Genomic DNA, 15,814 nt, shown 5'->3' on the forward strand with positions numbered 1-15,814 from the left:
TATCAGCATATTAAGGACGTTCTCCGGTCCTTATACTAGAGAAAATCGATTTTCTTAGGATTTTCTTGAAACTGTGAATATACGTTAATTTAGGTGTGCTTTATGCGTGGTATAAATTTCAGTACCTCTTCCGGTATAAAAAAATAAAGATACTGAGCCTCAAAGTTTCAACTTTTACTAATGAAAAGGTTTTTCAGGCCAAACGGTAAGAGATACGAGGTTGGCCAAGAGGACCAAAGTTGCTCCTCTCGTCGAGTTCTATAAGGAAAAAATGCCAAAACTAAAAAAAATTAAAATTAAATTTTTTTTTGAAACTTTGAGGCTCAGTATCTTTATTTTTTATACCGGAAGAGGTACTAAAATTTATACCACGCATAAAGCACACCTAAATTAACGTATATTCACAGTTTCAAGAAAATCCTAAGAAAATCGATTTTATCTAGTATAAGGACCGGAGAACGTCCTTAACTAAAGAATTTGTTTGCCCATATCCAAACAAGGATTTAGTTGATTCAACGAAATGGGTTTCTCAGTGCATTAACTCACCGATTCGATGCGCAACGGGCGGAGTTATGCAGCCACGTAGCTACGGTGATACTGTAACATACAAACATAAGATTTAAATTTAAAAAGCGCTCAAAATTATTAACATTTGAAAAGTTAATTCTTACGCGTCTCTAATTCGTCTTTCAATAAAATATTTAGCAATACAATTATCTGTTTATCGAAAGAAAAGATCTTTACAAAATAAAATTTTATATAACTTCTCTTTCTTTAATTACTTTTAACTTATCAAAATTAAAATTAAACAATTCGAATAAATAGAAACAAATTATTAATTTTATGTAGCTAAAAGATGATACTTACCCCAAGGTTGCTCCGCCGGTGCTCGATGTCTCTCTCAGACCTCCTCCTCCTCCCAGGACGTCAGGCCTCTCCTCCTTCTTTCTCCTCCTTCTCTCACCGCACAGGACACTCGCGAGAAACACTCGCGGATAATAAACTACAATCGCGCGCGGACTAATAAACAGTAAAAGTCTTTCTCGCGCGATACTGTACGGCACTCCCGTTTAGAAAAGTCCTTTAGTCCGATTACTTGAACGGCACTCCCGAAGCAAACGCGACGAATCGGCTGCGATTCGTTTATTCAATTAAATCGACGGACGCGAGGGTACGTTAGCTTCCCCGTCTTTGGATTTTTATCCAAGCAGAACAAGAGTTTTGCTTGGGTAAAATCCTCGTACTGGGTACTGGGCCTTCCCACCTCGCCAAGGTCGTACCCATGGGAAGGAAGTACTTTGTAATACAAAAGCAGCTAGGTAACAATTTTTCGTGCAAATTTGAAGGAGTCGCGACGCCGATTGCCCCGATTTGTTCCGCGTTCATCACCGCGCGTTACGTTAATGCGACGAAATGTTCCAAGGTGTCCGGCAACTTGGCGCGATACCTACTACGCAAGTCGAGCGGACGGTTAATAAAGGCACGCACTTGGTTAATCAAAGATACGCTATTGAAATTAAATATCGCACTCACAGTATACACATACGATATCAAACTCGTAAATCTGACGAAAGTAAAACTGCATTATTAATATGCACGACGAAGAATCGTGACTGCCGGCCGCTAACTTACGCGACGCGAGAAATACGGAGATTATGAAGCATTCACGAACGGGCGCGATGTATCACGGCGTTCCGTTACTCATCGAATCACTCGATACGACACTGTCACTCAGCCCTCTTTTTCCCTACGAAGAGACTCGGAGATAAATCACAACGACACGACAATTCCGGCACAACGTTGTTCAAAGCACACGACACGAGATAAATGAACGCCACATTCGCGATTCGCGAGTTCAGACATGGCGGGACGAGCGACTATCACCCGCGAATATCACAGCGAAACTGCACAAATCGTTCACAATTGCCGTACATACCTTCGCCTCGACGTCTCGAGTGAGCGATTCGCGCGACACGTACGTTATTCATTCCGACAAACACCTTATACACTCGCTAATTATTGAACGCACACGGCGCGTACTCGCGTAGCAATTATTCCCGCGGCCCGCGAAACGAGGAAGCAGGAATGCCAATCACCGAAACGAGCGCGTTCCGAAAACAGCATGAAGCACGGTGACGGGACTGACGGGCGCTATTCTTCTCACGTTGGAGAGAAAAAGAGAATTAAAGATTAAATACGGATTTAACGATTCTAGTAATAAATGACTCCTGTCGACCCTTTAACTGTGCAACAAGTTCAGCTAAAACAAACATGCCTATTTGTTACACTGTATTCTGTGTCTTTTGTTAAAAAAAGCATCCAATACCAAACTATATGATAGAATTCTAATTTAGATCATTTAGATTCTATTTTGAAATTTGACGCGGATTATAAATCGTAAAATTTGGCGGCATATCACAGGGCTGCGTCCGAAAACTTTACTCGGGTGCACACCCCGCGTCATTCTATCTTTGTTATTTACTAAAAGTTGAACAAGGACAGAACGACGCTGGTGTGCACCCAAGTGAAGTTTTCGAACGCAGCCCAGGGAGATGAACGGTATGTTCGTTTCGTTCAGAAACGCAGGAATCATTCCGCGTCCAATCGAACGCGCCGCGTCGGAAACAACGCGAGATTCGCTTGTAAGAATATATCGCGAGATACGGACGTGCCTTGCGGAGGAGCGCGGCGGGTGTGCGCGTGCGCGGGTCGCGCGCGACAAGCAAAAGTAAGATGGCCGACCAAGGAAACAAATAGAGCGCCGTCGTAAATAACACGAGTTACACGAGACGTCCGAACACGTTCCGATCGTGGGGGCCGGGCCGCTTACATTCGCACGTGCGTTCGCGGTTCGCGCGACGTACGCCCGGTTGGCGGTCGGCAATCCGCGACGTCCGCTCGGCCGACGGCATCCGTTCCCCGCGTGATTCCACTGTGCGAAAACGCGCGCGCGCGCGCGCTCGCGCGTGTGCCCTCACGCACGCTTGCTCGCCCGCTCGCGTTCAGCGTGCTCCGGCTCCGCGTTGATCCTCGCGCGCTCGCGAGTCGCGAGAGAGCATCCTTCCTCCGCCCTTCGCCTTCGCCTCTTCGTTGACGCGACGCGCGACGACGCGCGCGTCCCGCGCGCTCCGCGCGTAGTCCGCGAGTCGCGCCGGGGGTGCCGAAGACACGCGGTGGTGGCGGGACCCCACCGAGAGCCGTCCGAGAGAGAGAGAGAAAGAGAGGAGAGGCCGCCGACGGGAGCAGCCTCTTCAACCTCTTGCCGCCGCACCGCGGAGACTCCGGAATGCGATCTTGCGACACACGAGCCTCTTCGCCCTACGCAGCCAATGCCCGCGGTCCGTCGCCTAGCTCCTCATGCTAGTCTCGTCTTCCGAATTGCTTGGGGCACAGCATGAAGGAGATGCTCGGAGGGTGCTGCGTGTGTTCTGACGAGAGGGGCTGGACAGAGAATCCGTTGGTGTATTGCGATGGACAGGGCTGCACTGTTGCTGTGCACCAAGGTATTTGTTCACAGTCAACACTCCTTGCAAAATTATTACATTTTCCTTTGTCGATTGAGGAGTAACAAGCGTTATTGTTTCACAGCATGCTATGGCATCGTCACTGTACCAACGGGACCCTGGTATTGTAGGAAGTGCGAGTCTCAAGAACGCAGCGCTCGAGTGGTAGGGAGAATTGTTTCTTCGCGCATGAGAATGCTTTTCTCAGTACAGTAAAATCTCGTTAATCTGGCACTATCGCGAGCTTCCGCGGCCCCTTGGGCGAGAGGCGAGTTTAACACTTATACGTATTGGTTATTTATTCATACGTGAGACCGTTAGACCTTCGCCGATGAAGCATTCTTTATGTTTCTGCGAAAATACGTCGCTGCTTTTCTTGTTTTATTTGTGCTGTAAGTTCAGAATATTTTTAAATTCCCAATTGTTTTATTTACTCTTATATCCCTTACATTCTAGCAGCCCGGCAAATCCATTAATCTGGTGTAATCTGATTTTTAATATAGTGCCGAGATTGTACTGTATTTCTATCTTTATAATGGACTAAATATCCAATCTATTTCTTTGTTTATTACGATAGAATATAAATATTTTTTTTATTGAGATATATAATTTGTTGGGGATGTAATTTAAATAGCGCTGTGAGTTATGTCCGAGTCGGGATGGAGCTCTTAAGAGAACGAACCAGGCTGGATGGGCGCACGTCGTGTGCGCTCTCTATATTCCGGAAGTTCGATTCGGTAACGTGACTACAATGGAACCAATTATATTGGAGCTCATTCCTACAGAAAGATTTAGCAAGGTAAAGCTTTCATCGATGTCACAGATGTGGCTACGAAACAAGTTATTCACTGTGTTTAATATCGCATATACTTTATTATACCTCGTATCATAGAAATTTGATGATTTTAGACATGTTACATCTGCGAGGAACAAGGCAGAGGTAGCAGAGCAAACGTGGGAGCCTGCATGCAATGTAACAAAGCGGGCTGCAGACAGCAATTTCATGTTACCTGTGCACAGGCTCTGGGCTTGCTCTGCGAGGAAGCTGGCAACTATCTCGACAATGTCAAATATTGCGGTTACTGCCAGCATCACTATTCGAAGTTGGTGAGTAATTCACTATTGAGTATGTATTAATCAACGGATATCAAGTATTAATTAGGTATTAATTAATGTTGTGAAAATTTCTTGGATAACGTTAATTAATTTACAGAAAAAGGGCGGCAACGTGAAGACGATACCGCCATACAAACCAATACCCGCCGACAACGGTTCGTCGGACTCGTCGCCGGAGAAAGAGGCGGAGACACCGATAAAATCGTCGAGTGGCAAGCGGAAAAGCTCGAGTTCCAAGTCAAGTGCGAATTCTAAAAGTAAATCCAATGCTAGTCCCAGTTTAGAGATAAACGGCGTCGCGGACGACAAGAGCGGTGGTAGCGGTCGTAATACACCAAAAGACAATTCCACAAGTTCCAGCAAGTTCACGACCTCTAACTTTGTCGAGACTATTGTCACACAGTCGGAGAGCGTGTTCGGACACGATGGCAACGGCACTGTCACCACCGTCGCCACGACGGCAACCGCCCCTGCAATGAAGACGAACGCCGGTAATTCAAACGTGGCGCACAAGAACATTGGGGGCCAGGGAAAATCCAACTCGTCGACTTCTAACAAGACGAGTCATACCAGTAAGAAGAGAAAAACCGGAGCGCGTACGCCGACCGTGATAGGGAATGAAAACTCGAATCAATCGGCCAGCTCCGAAGCTAGCGGATCGGTCGTGATGACGGTCAGCTCTATGGCGCAGCAGATCGTCCCGAGCAACAATGTGCAGCCGACAATCACCGAAGCTACTAGCTTAAGCGTAACGACGGAACCGGAAAAATCGAAAAAGGTAAAAGTCTTACATATGTTATTACATTGAATTGGTTTAGCACTTGCTCTTCTTGAACTTGAACATTAAGATCTTTTTTAGTCTATTTCAATAATAAAGATTATATGGTTTGTAATAAATTGCCGGTATAACTAATGCGAACAACTGATTGCGATATTTAATTAATTATTATTTTGATTGCATAAAAAATAACGATTATGAAATAATACCATATACCATACATGGATTTTGTATTGTCTAACTGTAACTTATAGAGACATTGTAACATTATATAATAATAGCTAATATTAATTTGAGAGATTTGCGATATTCATATATAACATTATATAAGTATTTGCTTATGTTTACTTTTGACTGGTTTGTTATCAAAATCTCGCGACAACAGGCTTAACAAAATTTGACTAGTGATCTTTGATAAGCCAGAAAAACGTTTATTTTTACATTTATCTTAAGTATTGTTTATCTTTAAAATATAATCAAAATTTTAAATTTTTATGCTAATATTACAAACATTAAGAATAAATTTATAAAGTTTTAAAGCAAATGTCATGAAAAATTAAACATTGAAAACATTGTCTACAGAATCGTACAGTCTTACATGCATAAATATAAATATTTACCACTTTTTGTTTGATCTGTTGGATATGTCACATCAGAATCACCTTGCCTGTGATAAAAATAAAATAAACAGGAAATCCTTTATTCGACAGCGAGCGGTTGATCTTGCCGCTCGGAAATTGTATCTCTGAACAAATTATACCAATTATATCATGAATTAACAAAATATTTGATAAGTGCAATGAGCAAGTCTCAATAGAAAAATTCTCTGTGCAAACCTATCTGACTTAACCGAAGCAACTAATTTCAGTAATGACACGTGAAAGAACTATTACCGTCACATTACTTTTCAATGATTATCAAAGGTATAATTGAAGACAGTTATCGCGCTGTTTATTTCATCTCGGTATTTCTTCAGCACATCTACCATGAATTAGTCATTTATCTGTAGAAATATCGTACTAGCTGTGGGATATGAGACGTGGCGATAACGCATTCTGTTTGTCATCGATTGCAGATGAAAGCCGAGAGCCCGATTCAATCGTCGTCGAGCACGCCGGTCGCCACGGAGGCTACCACCACGCCTGTGATAATGACGGTGACGCAGTCCCAGTCCTCGGCCGTCACCCAGTCACCGACAACTACGTCAAACAGCATCGTCGTATCCGTGCCGTTGATTGCCACCTCGCTCGCCAGTGCGGTTCAGAGCGTGGTGACAACCTCGCTGACGATGTATCAACAGCTGCAGCAGAGCATAATCACTACGGCTGCCAATACCGAGCTGCGATTGAGTGCAATATCGAGCGCTGAGAAGTTCGCCGCGGAGGATGCACCGATAAAACGATGTCGGTAAGTTCTCGCCGTAGATACAAAATTGGAATTCATTGAGGGAGCTCATTTGCAATTAGAAATTCTTTGTTAAAAAAAAATGCATTAAAAAAAGCAGGGAAGTGTATAAAAATACAGATTAAATCAATGTATTCGCTGTAAGTATAATTATATCACGTAATTGTGTTGTAACATATATATATTTTTTTACTGTGTAAAATCTGCCGCAGAGGGAGAAATCGCTACGGAGAAATTATATTTGGAGTTTAGTTAAGTTGCAGTGGGAATATCAGGGAAATGAAAGGAAAATGCGTATCTCACGTTCTGTTTATCGCTGCCGTTAATACTGCAATTGAAATTGTGAACATTGAATTTATAGTGAAGATCTGTGCAGTGACTGTGCATAAAAATTTGACGACGTGCCACGAAGTGCCTCGAGTTTTAGGCGTGAGGGATGCTCCGGGACAGTCGGAGAAACGACACGCGGCTCCAGGAGTGTCACGCGCCGCGTGCGTTCAAAATGGCGGGCGCGATTAGTAAACAAGGTGGTCGAGGTTCTAACCTCTTCCCACGCCGGAATCGGCCATTCGTCTACGGAGAGTACGGAGTACGGACTACGGAGCGCTCGCCCGAACGAGTGTTCGGGCGGTCCATCGGTCGAGCGAGGGACGGTCGTCGGGGGAGTCGGGAGTCGGGAGTCGGGAGTCGGGACGCGGGTCCGGGTGCCGCGCGTTCGTGCCGCGAGCGGAAGCAGGCTCGACGAGTCGCGAGTGCGACGGAAGATGGAGCGTGTTTACATCAGTGTTCTGTCTATAGTCTATGTATTGAGCACGGTAGTTCACTCGGGGTCATTCGACGAGTGAGCTCGCGTGCGCGCGCGCGCGCTGCATAATAATTGCATCGCGGAATTGTTGCAATACATCGCGACGTGTTTGTGTGTGATATTAACATTGTAACGCTGTAACCTCGGTAAGACGAGGGGGGGGAGAGAGAGAGAGAGAGAGAAAGAGGAAACGTCACCCCGGTGTTGAGTGGCCCCGTGACTCGGTTCACGTACTCGAGGCGCGGGTCTTGGCGAACAGGAGGCATTGAGGTTATGTTTGTTTTTTCCTCGGCAAGGCGCCTCACGGGCAACGAGCGACGGAAAGGTGTAACGTGACATCGTAAATGGCACTCCGTCGTGACGACCCGCCTCAGCGTGCGTTGATCTTCTCGTTTTTTGTTTTATTAAACTGTTTGAGAACGTTTGGGAATTGTATTTTCCATCGGGATAATTTCTGGCCGTGTGTTAAAGTAACGGGTTTTTTTTTATTATCACGCTGTTAGCTAGTTGTTACATAAAATAATGGACGTTTTGTATTTTGATGGAAGATGTGTGTCAAGTTTGATGTGATTCGCCACGCTAACCGTTTGATATCGTTCGCTAACTTTCAGTTCCCAATCGTCGGACAAGCAAGAGAAGCCTCGCAAACCCAAGCGCGGTTCGTCCAACAGCCAACCACCACTGCCGAGGTCACAAACGATAAACCCGTCAATCGTAACCTCTGTATCCAGCACCGCAGTCGTGTCGACGTCCAAGAGGGGTGGGAGGAACAATCACCAGACTCCTCCACCCGCCGCCACGGTGGCCCCGGTGTCGTCAATTATTCAGGGCCCTGCATTGGCTACTGTCGGGCACTTCAGTAGCATCAGTGGCGCAGGCTGCTCTGCGAGCATTATGGGGCCGACTGTCAAGGAATCACCGCCTAGCAGTCCTGGATCAGAGAGTATGAGTAGTAACACGGGCAAACGAAAGAGGAAAACAGCCGCATCCACTCCTATCCCACCCCTATCTGCATCGACTACACCGACCGTTCTTGCTAACGCCATGATAAAGGAGGAGAACAACATAAAACTGTAAGATTTGCAAATAAAGTAACGTTTTGTCGTGGATAAATGCAGGAATGTGAATGTTTCTTCCTTTTTTTTCTCAGATTTCAAAATGGAGTCAGCGCACCGCACATGTTGGGGAATCAGTTGAATCCTAGTTCGACAATGGCGCAAAAGATGTCGGACACACTTTCGCAGGAGCTCGAGGCCCATTCTATATTTACAGAGGCGAGTAACTCCAATACAAACATGATTGGACCGCAGCTGCACAATCGAGTACTAGCATCTGTACGTAAAAAGACAAATTGCCATATTGAATTCGAAGAAACATAAATCTTGTTGGTTTATGGTGTAATTCATTATTTTTATCAATTAAATTGTTTAGGATAAATTTTTTTAAATGTTTTATTCTTTTTTTAAGCAGATACGATGTGGCCAACAAAGCATCCCACCCACTTCATTCGCCTCGGTTTTCTCCACGAGCGGCGGCATTACGAGTACAGCCAATACCAGTGGAGTTTTAGGTAGTGGAGCGATCCCACAAACGTTAGATCAGCTCCTGGAGAGACAGTGGGAGCAGGGAAGTCAATTTCTAATGGAGCAAGCCCAACATTTTGACAGTAAGTGTATGGCAAAGGAAAAAACATGTTTAAAGTTGCATGGGTTTGACAAAGTGAGAGGACCATGCTTTGTTTTTTATTTTATGCAATAATGTCGAAAAAAGCTGCATGCCACGCTTTACGTTTATACTTTTGTCTTATAAAAAACTTGTCTTAATTAAAATTTGTTATTTTTAATGGTACAATATTGCTTTGGCCTCAAATAAAAAGTAAACGTATTCAGAATATGACAGAAAGCAACATTATTGAAATCTGTTGCAGTTGCATCCCTGCTTTCCTGCCTACATCAGTTGAGAGCTGAGAACCTTAGGCTAGAGGAACATGTAAATAATCTCCTGCAAAGGAGAGACCATTTATTGGCTGTGAATGCTAGACTCGCTATTCCGTTGACAACTCAACCTAGTTCACATTCAGGTTAGTTAGATCAACTACTTGACGATACTTTTTGTATCTCGTTCATGAGAAGACAACGCGCATAATGTATATTTTCGTTATTTTCAGTGAATAATATACATCCAACGGTAAATCCGTCTCATCCCAATGTTTCACACTCGGAAGTGCCACCCGGCGCTCCGGCACCGGTACCTAGAGTGAGTCGCGAACCGCGAGTGAACAACACGTACATACCTCACTCCAGTACTAGTAATCATCCGACGACATTGGAGAACGGTTTGCCGCCAGATCCTTCCCTGCCTGCGGCTGCTTCTCTCGCTCAGTATCACCGAGGATCATTGGTTGCGCCTCAACCAAGCCCAACAATGAGGTAACGTATTTGTTCTTCGCGTAGAATACCGTTAAACATCGATTTAAACTGATCCTTTATTCTCACAATTAAATATAGGCACAGTCCGGCTGGAGCTGGATATCTGCAGGGTCAACCAAGCAACATAGTATCGCCGGCGCCGGCAAACACTTCCGGCGTGGTACGAAATTCATCTGTCACGCCAGATCCATTGCGTGGAATGCCGAGGTAAGTGAATAGTATTTTCATCTCATTCTTATTCTGTTTATCTCGTTATTACGGACATAATTTTATGCGTAACACATTGATTGTCAGGTCAGCGTCGCAACCATCGAGCAGTTATATGCCGTCGATGTATCAGCCCACCATGTCCAGCCTCACCAGCAACCAAGTGGGCGGAGTTCACAATCTTCACTCGCATGGACCCTCGCCGACTAGCCACGGGCCACCGGGCAAGCCCAGCTGAAGGTAGATACAAACTCGACGTAGCCGTGAGTCTTAATTATTAAAACGAGATTCGTTGCTACGTATATTATTCAACATCAAAGGACCCAAATCTCACCGCAAGAGAGACCTAACTGCGCTTCTTCGCGAGATATTAACCGATATACATTTTTCTACGCCACGTTTATCGGCAACCGTTTTCCTACTTGATAAGAAATGTCACTTTAGTGATGTCGATTGCAGCTTACAATGTACAGACATATATCTCGATTTGTATATCTTTTCACAAAGTATTTTAAAGTTGTTACATATATATATCAATCATATATATACATATACACTGTACAAATCTAAATATTTTGTACGTATACTGATAGCGATTTTACCGTGGATCTCATTGAAACGCTGTGTTCGTGTGTATGCATCAAATCAAGTATTCACTATAGGTTTTTTTACTATCTTTCTATTTTTATCTTGTTGGACTTTTATACGTACGAGCTATATGTACATTGCAACTGTAACAATATTCTAGAGACTCAAATAGGAGATGTATAATAATGTAATAAAAAACTTGCAATTCTAGACGAAGAAGCAGTTAGGAAGATTTGTCTCGCAGATTTCTCTAGCAAAGATATTTTGCAAATTAAATAAAATTATTAAATTTTGATAATTTATTAGGATGTTAAAATATTATGCTAGGACATTATAACAACATAACAATTTTATTTTATTTTTTTTCTTTAATTATAAAAATTAGGCACGTTTGAGACATGCTCTTTATCTCTCTTTGTAGGCATCATCATTGAACAGCAAATCCACAGATGTACAAATCTTAGACTGTAAGTTAATCTATCGCGTTAAATAGCAATAATACGGTAGGTGTACATTCTAACGACGGTAACTGCGCGTATTTCTGGTGGTGCGACAAAAGGATACCCGAAATTTTGCAAGAAATTAAAGGAAAGAGAAAAAAAATAACCGGGGATCAAGAAAAGAGAAAATTAGATTACTGGTTGCAGTAATTATGATAAATTTGTCATGCATGTCAACAATTCTTGTTATATACTAATGTTCTGTCGAAGAATCGTAATTTTAAAATTGACGTGCTTCACTTATGCAGCTTTTCTATTTCTTTAGCGTACCACCGTTATGCACCGCAGCGTGCATACTATACGACAATGATGACATCGAGTGCAACCTATTTCAAAGCTAATTTAATGTATATTCTAATCTTATACATACACGTAAAAAAGGGGGGAAATACCCAAATATGTACAAGACGAGCACTGCCTTTCGCCAACAAGAGCTGTGAAGTAGGTTGATCCCAATTCGACATTTTCTAACGAATGCATAATCGTTTCGTTCAACTTTATTTGCCGTCATCCAATTCCCCCTCTCCATTCAACTTCCCTTTTTCAGCCTGTAGTTTTCATCAGTACTGTGTCGTCATTATGCATAAATTTTCGAGGAATGCAAATAGAAGGAGACATTGTGCCATCATTTGATCTACAACATTAAAGACAATTCGACTGTTTAACATGATTAAAGACAATCATGTTATTATATCAATTACTTAATTGCATGTTAATTTGGTGACAATGACTCTGTGGTCGATAATATAAATAATATTTCAATACTTGCAGAAAAAAAATTATAATTGCACATATAATATAATTTGTACATTGAAGTTTGTGATATTAGTGAAAAATTGATTTACTAAATTAAATAATTTATTTATATAATTTTGATTTATCAATTTTTATAAATAAATTAAATCCACTCTTCATCATTTAATTCAATTTACTTAACTCGTTAATAAATCAATTCTGTCAATTTACATGTGGAACAGCATCAACCACAAGAGCAATTATGACATTGTGTATTTACAGCAATTGGGAGTTTTGTTTTGATAATTTTATTTTCTTAGTAATCAGATTCTGCGGCAATCTTACAGCCTCGAAATTATGGTTGTAATATTAATCAAGGGCGTAATAAAAAATTACAAACAAGACCGCGAACCACGGCACAGATCTTGATAATGCAAATATTTAAAAAACTTGTGAATGCTTGTGCGATACATTTTGTATATGTATATGTGTATGTATTGAGATCGCGAAACACGCGAATAATCGTGTAAGATATGGGACGCACGATCGTATAAAGCCGGAGCTACGTTGCTTAAGAATGATGTAATATTCGTATATGTCGGAATTGAAATTCGTTTTGCTGTGCGTTTCCGTGAAAATAGCCTTCGATTTTCTATTCGCACCATCATGTGTCTATGATTTCCGAGAGCGTGCGACGCCGTGTGCAAATCGCAAAATCAAAAGTGCTAGACGGTACGGTAGAACATTTTTAGGATATAAGACTTGGTAAGAAAACATAAGGTATTTCGCTCAAAGGCTACGGTATATGTAATATAATTTAGCTCGTTTATAAGTCGGCGAAGAAATTTGCATGTGATACCGCAAACAAATCACAGAATGACATGCAATGTAAAACGACAGTGGACAGCTGTAGAGGTAGGGGGGAAAAAAGAGGATCGACAAGTGTCCGCTGCGATCGGCCCGAATGCATAATTCACGGATAACGTCTCTTCGTGTCGTTGAAATTGCGGAAGACGAGGGAGGGGGGGGGGGATGGCATAGTATTCGCAGACGTCGAAAAACGCAGAAAAGAAAATGAAATAAGGGGGTACACTCGCAGGATGATACGTCCCATGCTGTCGCTTTATTTTTGCACCGTGGTTACGAGCATAATACGAGATTTCTCAGCCTCGCAAAACTAGTTAAACGAAATTATAATAAATATGATTATACGTACGTATGTTCGAGTTTGTCGTACAAAACTAAAATTTTCCCGAGACCACCTTCCAGTGATTACGATATACTGCTTGTCGAGCGGCACAAAAGAGTTCAGAGATTTACGAAGAGCTAGGGATCGACTGATAACATTTTACCGCATTGTGTTCTTTGTCGTAATCCGACGATGTGTTCTCAAAATCGATATATATCAATTTTCCCCCTTGCATTTTTGTTTACAAGACACTAGATGTAATTGCGTTTTACGTAAAAGTATTAGCTCGCATCGACTGGAACACGACTGGGGTGGTTGAGGGACAATAAGATAAATAAGGGAATCGATTGTACTGTCGACTAAATTTGTAAGTCCGATTAGCGAATAGTGACGGAAAATTTTTAAGCGAAAGAGAAAACTAATTAGGGATCTCTAGATTTATAAATTGTATGATAAAAGTAATATTGTATATTCGACGAGCGAGGTGCGGGAGGGATAGACATGAAAACACCAAACCTACAGAATAGCTTATCACCACTCAGGGAGAATCAGTTTACTACGCAAAATTCTGCCGAGTTTTCCTTGTGGGCGTCGATTGTGCGCGCGAGTACGTGACAACATTTGTCGAATTATCGTGCATTCTTGAGAGCCACGTTTATTATCGCGTCATTTTTTATCGTTTAATAAGACACGATTGTGAAATAGTCGTGCAAACTCAAACATAAAAACTGACTTTTAATTGCTGTTACGAGGCATCTTTTCATCATTGCATCTCCATGTGAGTTTGAAAATTTTGCTTGACGAATATCTCAGGAAAGTCTCTGCGAGTACTTCGAATGACAATCCAGTTACGATGTTCTTGAAGAACACTCGATATTCACAGCCTCTCAAGAATGTACGATGAGAGGTATCGAACTCCAATGCGTATTGCTCGTACTGATTTGGTGAATTTCATGATTGACGACCTTGTCGAAAGTTCGCTAGGATTTCTAAAAAGAAAGAAGAAAAAGACAAAAAAAGAGGAAGAAACGCGTGATTCTACGGCGCGATCTCGCGTTTGTACTACTGAAGAGTATTTTATGCATTATCAATATAGTCGACTGTATTGTTAAGGGATATATTATATATATTATATATATATATGGTACGCGCGCGCGAGGCAATTATAGGAAATAAAACGGCGGGGAATAACAGTTGTACGATATCCTAGCAGAGAGAAAGAGACGAAAAAGAAAAGAAAAGGGAGGGGAAAAAAAGAAAAAAATTGAAGTCACAGAGCAGTACGATGATATTTTTTCACAGCTGGATCAGTGCCAAATTTTTTCAATCGAATCATTGAAACTTCTCGATTCCTTAGGCTTTCATGTCGAAGCGTACGCGTAGAATCTAGGAAAGAACCCGGCGATATCGCGAGACAGAAAGAAGAAGAAAAATCTCTATTTGCACATCTCTTTAGTCATTTACACGGATAGGAGTCGATCGTCATCGTCATCGTCATCGTCATCGTCATCGTCATCGCATCGTGTGTGTGCAGCATGTGTGTATATGTGAGTCGGCGAGGCTTTTCTTTCCCTTCGAGACTGCGAGCATTGATCATTTCTTTTTCTTTCTTTCTTTTTTAATTTCCCCGTTGAATTACCTATCGTGTCGCGTCATTTCTGCCAGGTGGTGTAAGGAGGAAAAAAAGAGGAAGGGTCGATCGTTGTTTCTTCGCTTCTGTGTTCAATCTCCAACTGCCAGAGATACAAAGCAAAGCAATTGTGTTCCTAATCATCCGAGCATCGGGCTCTCGCGTTCGCGAGCGTTAAATTAATTAGGTAATTTCCTGTTTTCGTATCCAAAGCCTTCTCCGACGGCGCGGCGCGGAGAAGATGAAGAAATTCATCATTGACGGTCACATCGACGTAGCGATTGTGCGCATAGATTTTACTTTCGTAGATAAGACCTCATCTAAGAGCGATGCGTTAAATCTTATGTAATGGACACTTTTACCAAATAAATTGTCACTTTCCGAGTACGAGTGCGCTTTCATCGTGTTTCCGAATCATGTTCCCGAGATTCAGGAAGAAACGTCTTTCCGAGGCCGTCTCTTCCATTCTTTTTTTAGTTTTGCTTAATTCTTCATAAATTCTTAATTTACTCGTAAGGATCTCTAATACTTTTTTTTTTGTCAAACAACAATTAACAATCTAAAGCAAACTTATTTTATTTACAAAGATATTACTTAATAAATTAATCGGAGGTTAGTCGAAATTATCGTTAAATTTTGGGATTAAACTGCCACATTTATCGCCAAATGTGCTCTAAGCGTTTTTCATTTGTACTTTAAATTTAATATAGAATTCGATCGTCGGAGATATGTATTTAAGTCGCTTCTCGATTAGACAAAGGAAGAGTTCGGGAGGCAGTGAATACGCCGTTCTCGTTCGTCTTTATTAGGAATTTTGGTTGCTCGGTTCTCCGATCGGCCGTATAGAACGAGGAATGTAAATTGCTATGCATACAATTTTGTAATGTAAATGTGCATATGAATATGTAATAAAAGAAAACTAAACCACTA

The 15,814-nt window shown here is 42.1% G+C and overlaps 2 protein-coding genes across 9 annotated transcripts in view; one reads left to right on the top strand and one right to left on the bottom strand.

The window, feature by feature from the left end:
* LOC139780237 (adenylate cyclase type 5-like) overlaps positions 1-1,268 on the bottom strand; it is a 94,957-nt gene extending 93,689 nt beyond the window's left edge. For all 3 annotated transcript variants that reach the window (XM_071718788.1, XM_071718789.1, XM_071718785.1), the window contains exons 1-2: positions 868-1,268; positions 547-597 (exon numbers count right to left, since the gene is read on the bottom strand). The gene's annotated coding sequence lies outside the window, so the exon portion shown is untranslated. The remainder of the gene's footprint in view (positions 1-546; positions 598-867) is intronic.
* A 1,321-nt stretch (positions 1,269-2,589) lies between these two features.
* Alh (coiled coil domain containing protein Alhambra) lies at positions 2,590-15,814 on the top strand. Of its 6 annotated transcripts, XM_071718773.1 has the most exons (15): positions 2,591-3,503; positions 3,589-3,668; positions 4,138-4,302; positions 4,413-4,610; positions 4,717-5,397; positions 6,473-6,804; positions 8,218-8,679; positions 8,757-8,940; positions 9,074-9,272; positions 9,534-9,686; positions 9,774-10,035; positions 10,114-10,242; positions 10,330-10,482; positions 11,252-11,297; positions 11,596-15,814. In XM_071718773.1, the coding sequence occupies exons 1-13, from the start codon at positions 3,395-3,397 to the stop codon at positions 10,478-10,480; spliced, it is 3,105 nt and encodes a 1,034-aa protein (XP_071574874.1). In that variant the 5' UTR covers positions 2,591-3,394; the 3' UTR covers positions 10,481-10,482; positions 11,252-11,297; positions 11,596-15,814. The 6 variants fall into 6 exon arrangements, with proteins under 6 accessions (XP_071574876.1, XP_071574878.1, XP_071574875.1 ...); XM_071718775.1 differs by lacking the exon at positions 11,252-11,297 and having other exon boundaries at positions 2,590-3,503; XM_071718777.1 differs by having other exon boundaries at positions 2,590-3,503; positions 8,757-8,880; positions 9,077-9,272; positions 11,252-15,814.

Source organism: Temnothorax nylanderi, unplaced genomic scaffold (assembly GCF_030848795.1).
Source record: "Temnothorax nylanderi isolate EJ_2023f unplaced genomic scaffold, tnyl_v1.0 TNYL_tig0269_pilon, whole genome shotgun sequence".
NCBI lineage: Eukaryota > Metazoa > Arthropoda > Insecta > Hymenoptera > Formicidae > Temnothorax > Temnothorax nylanderi.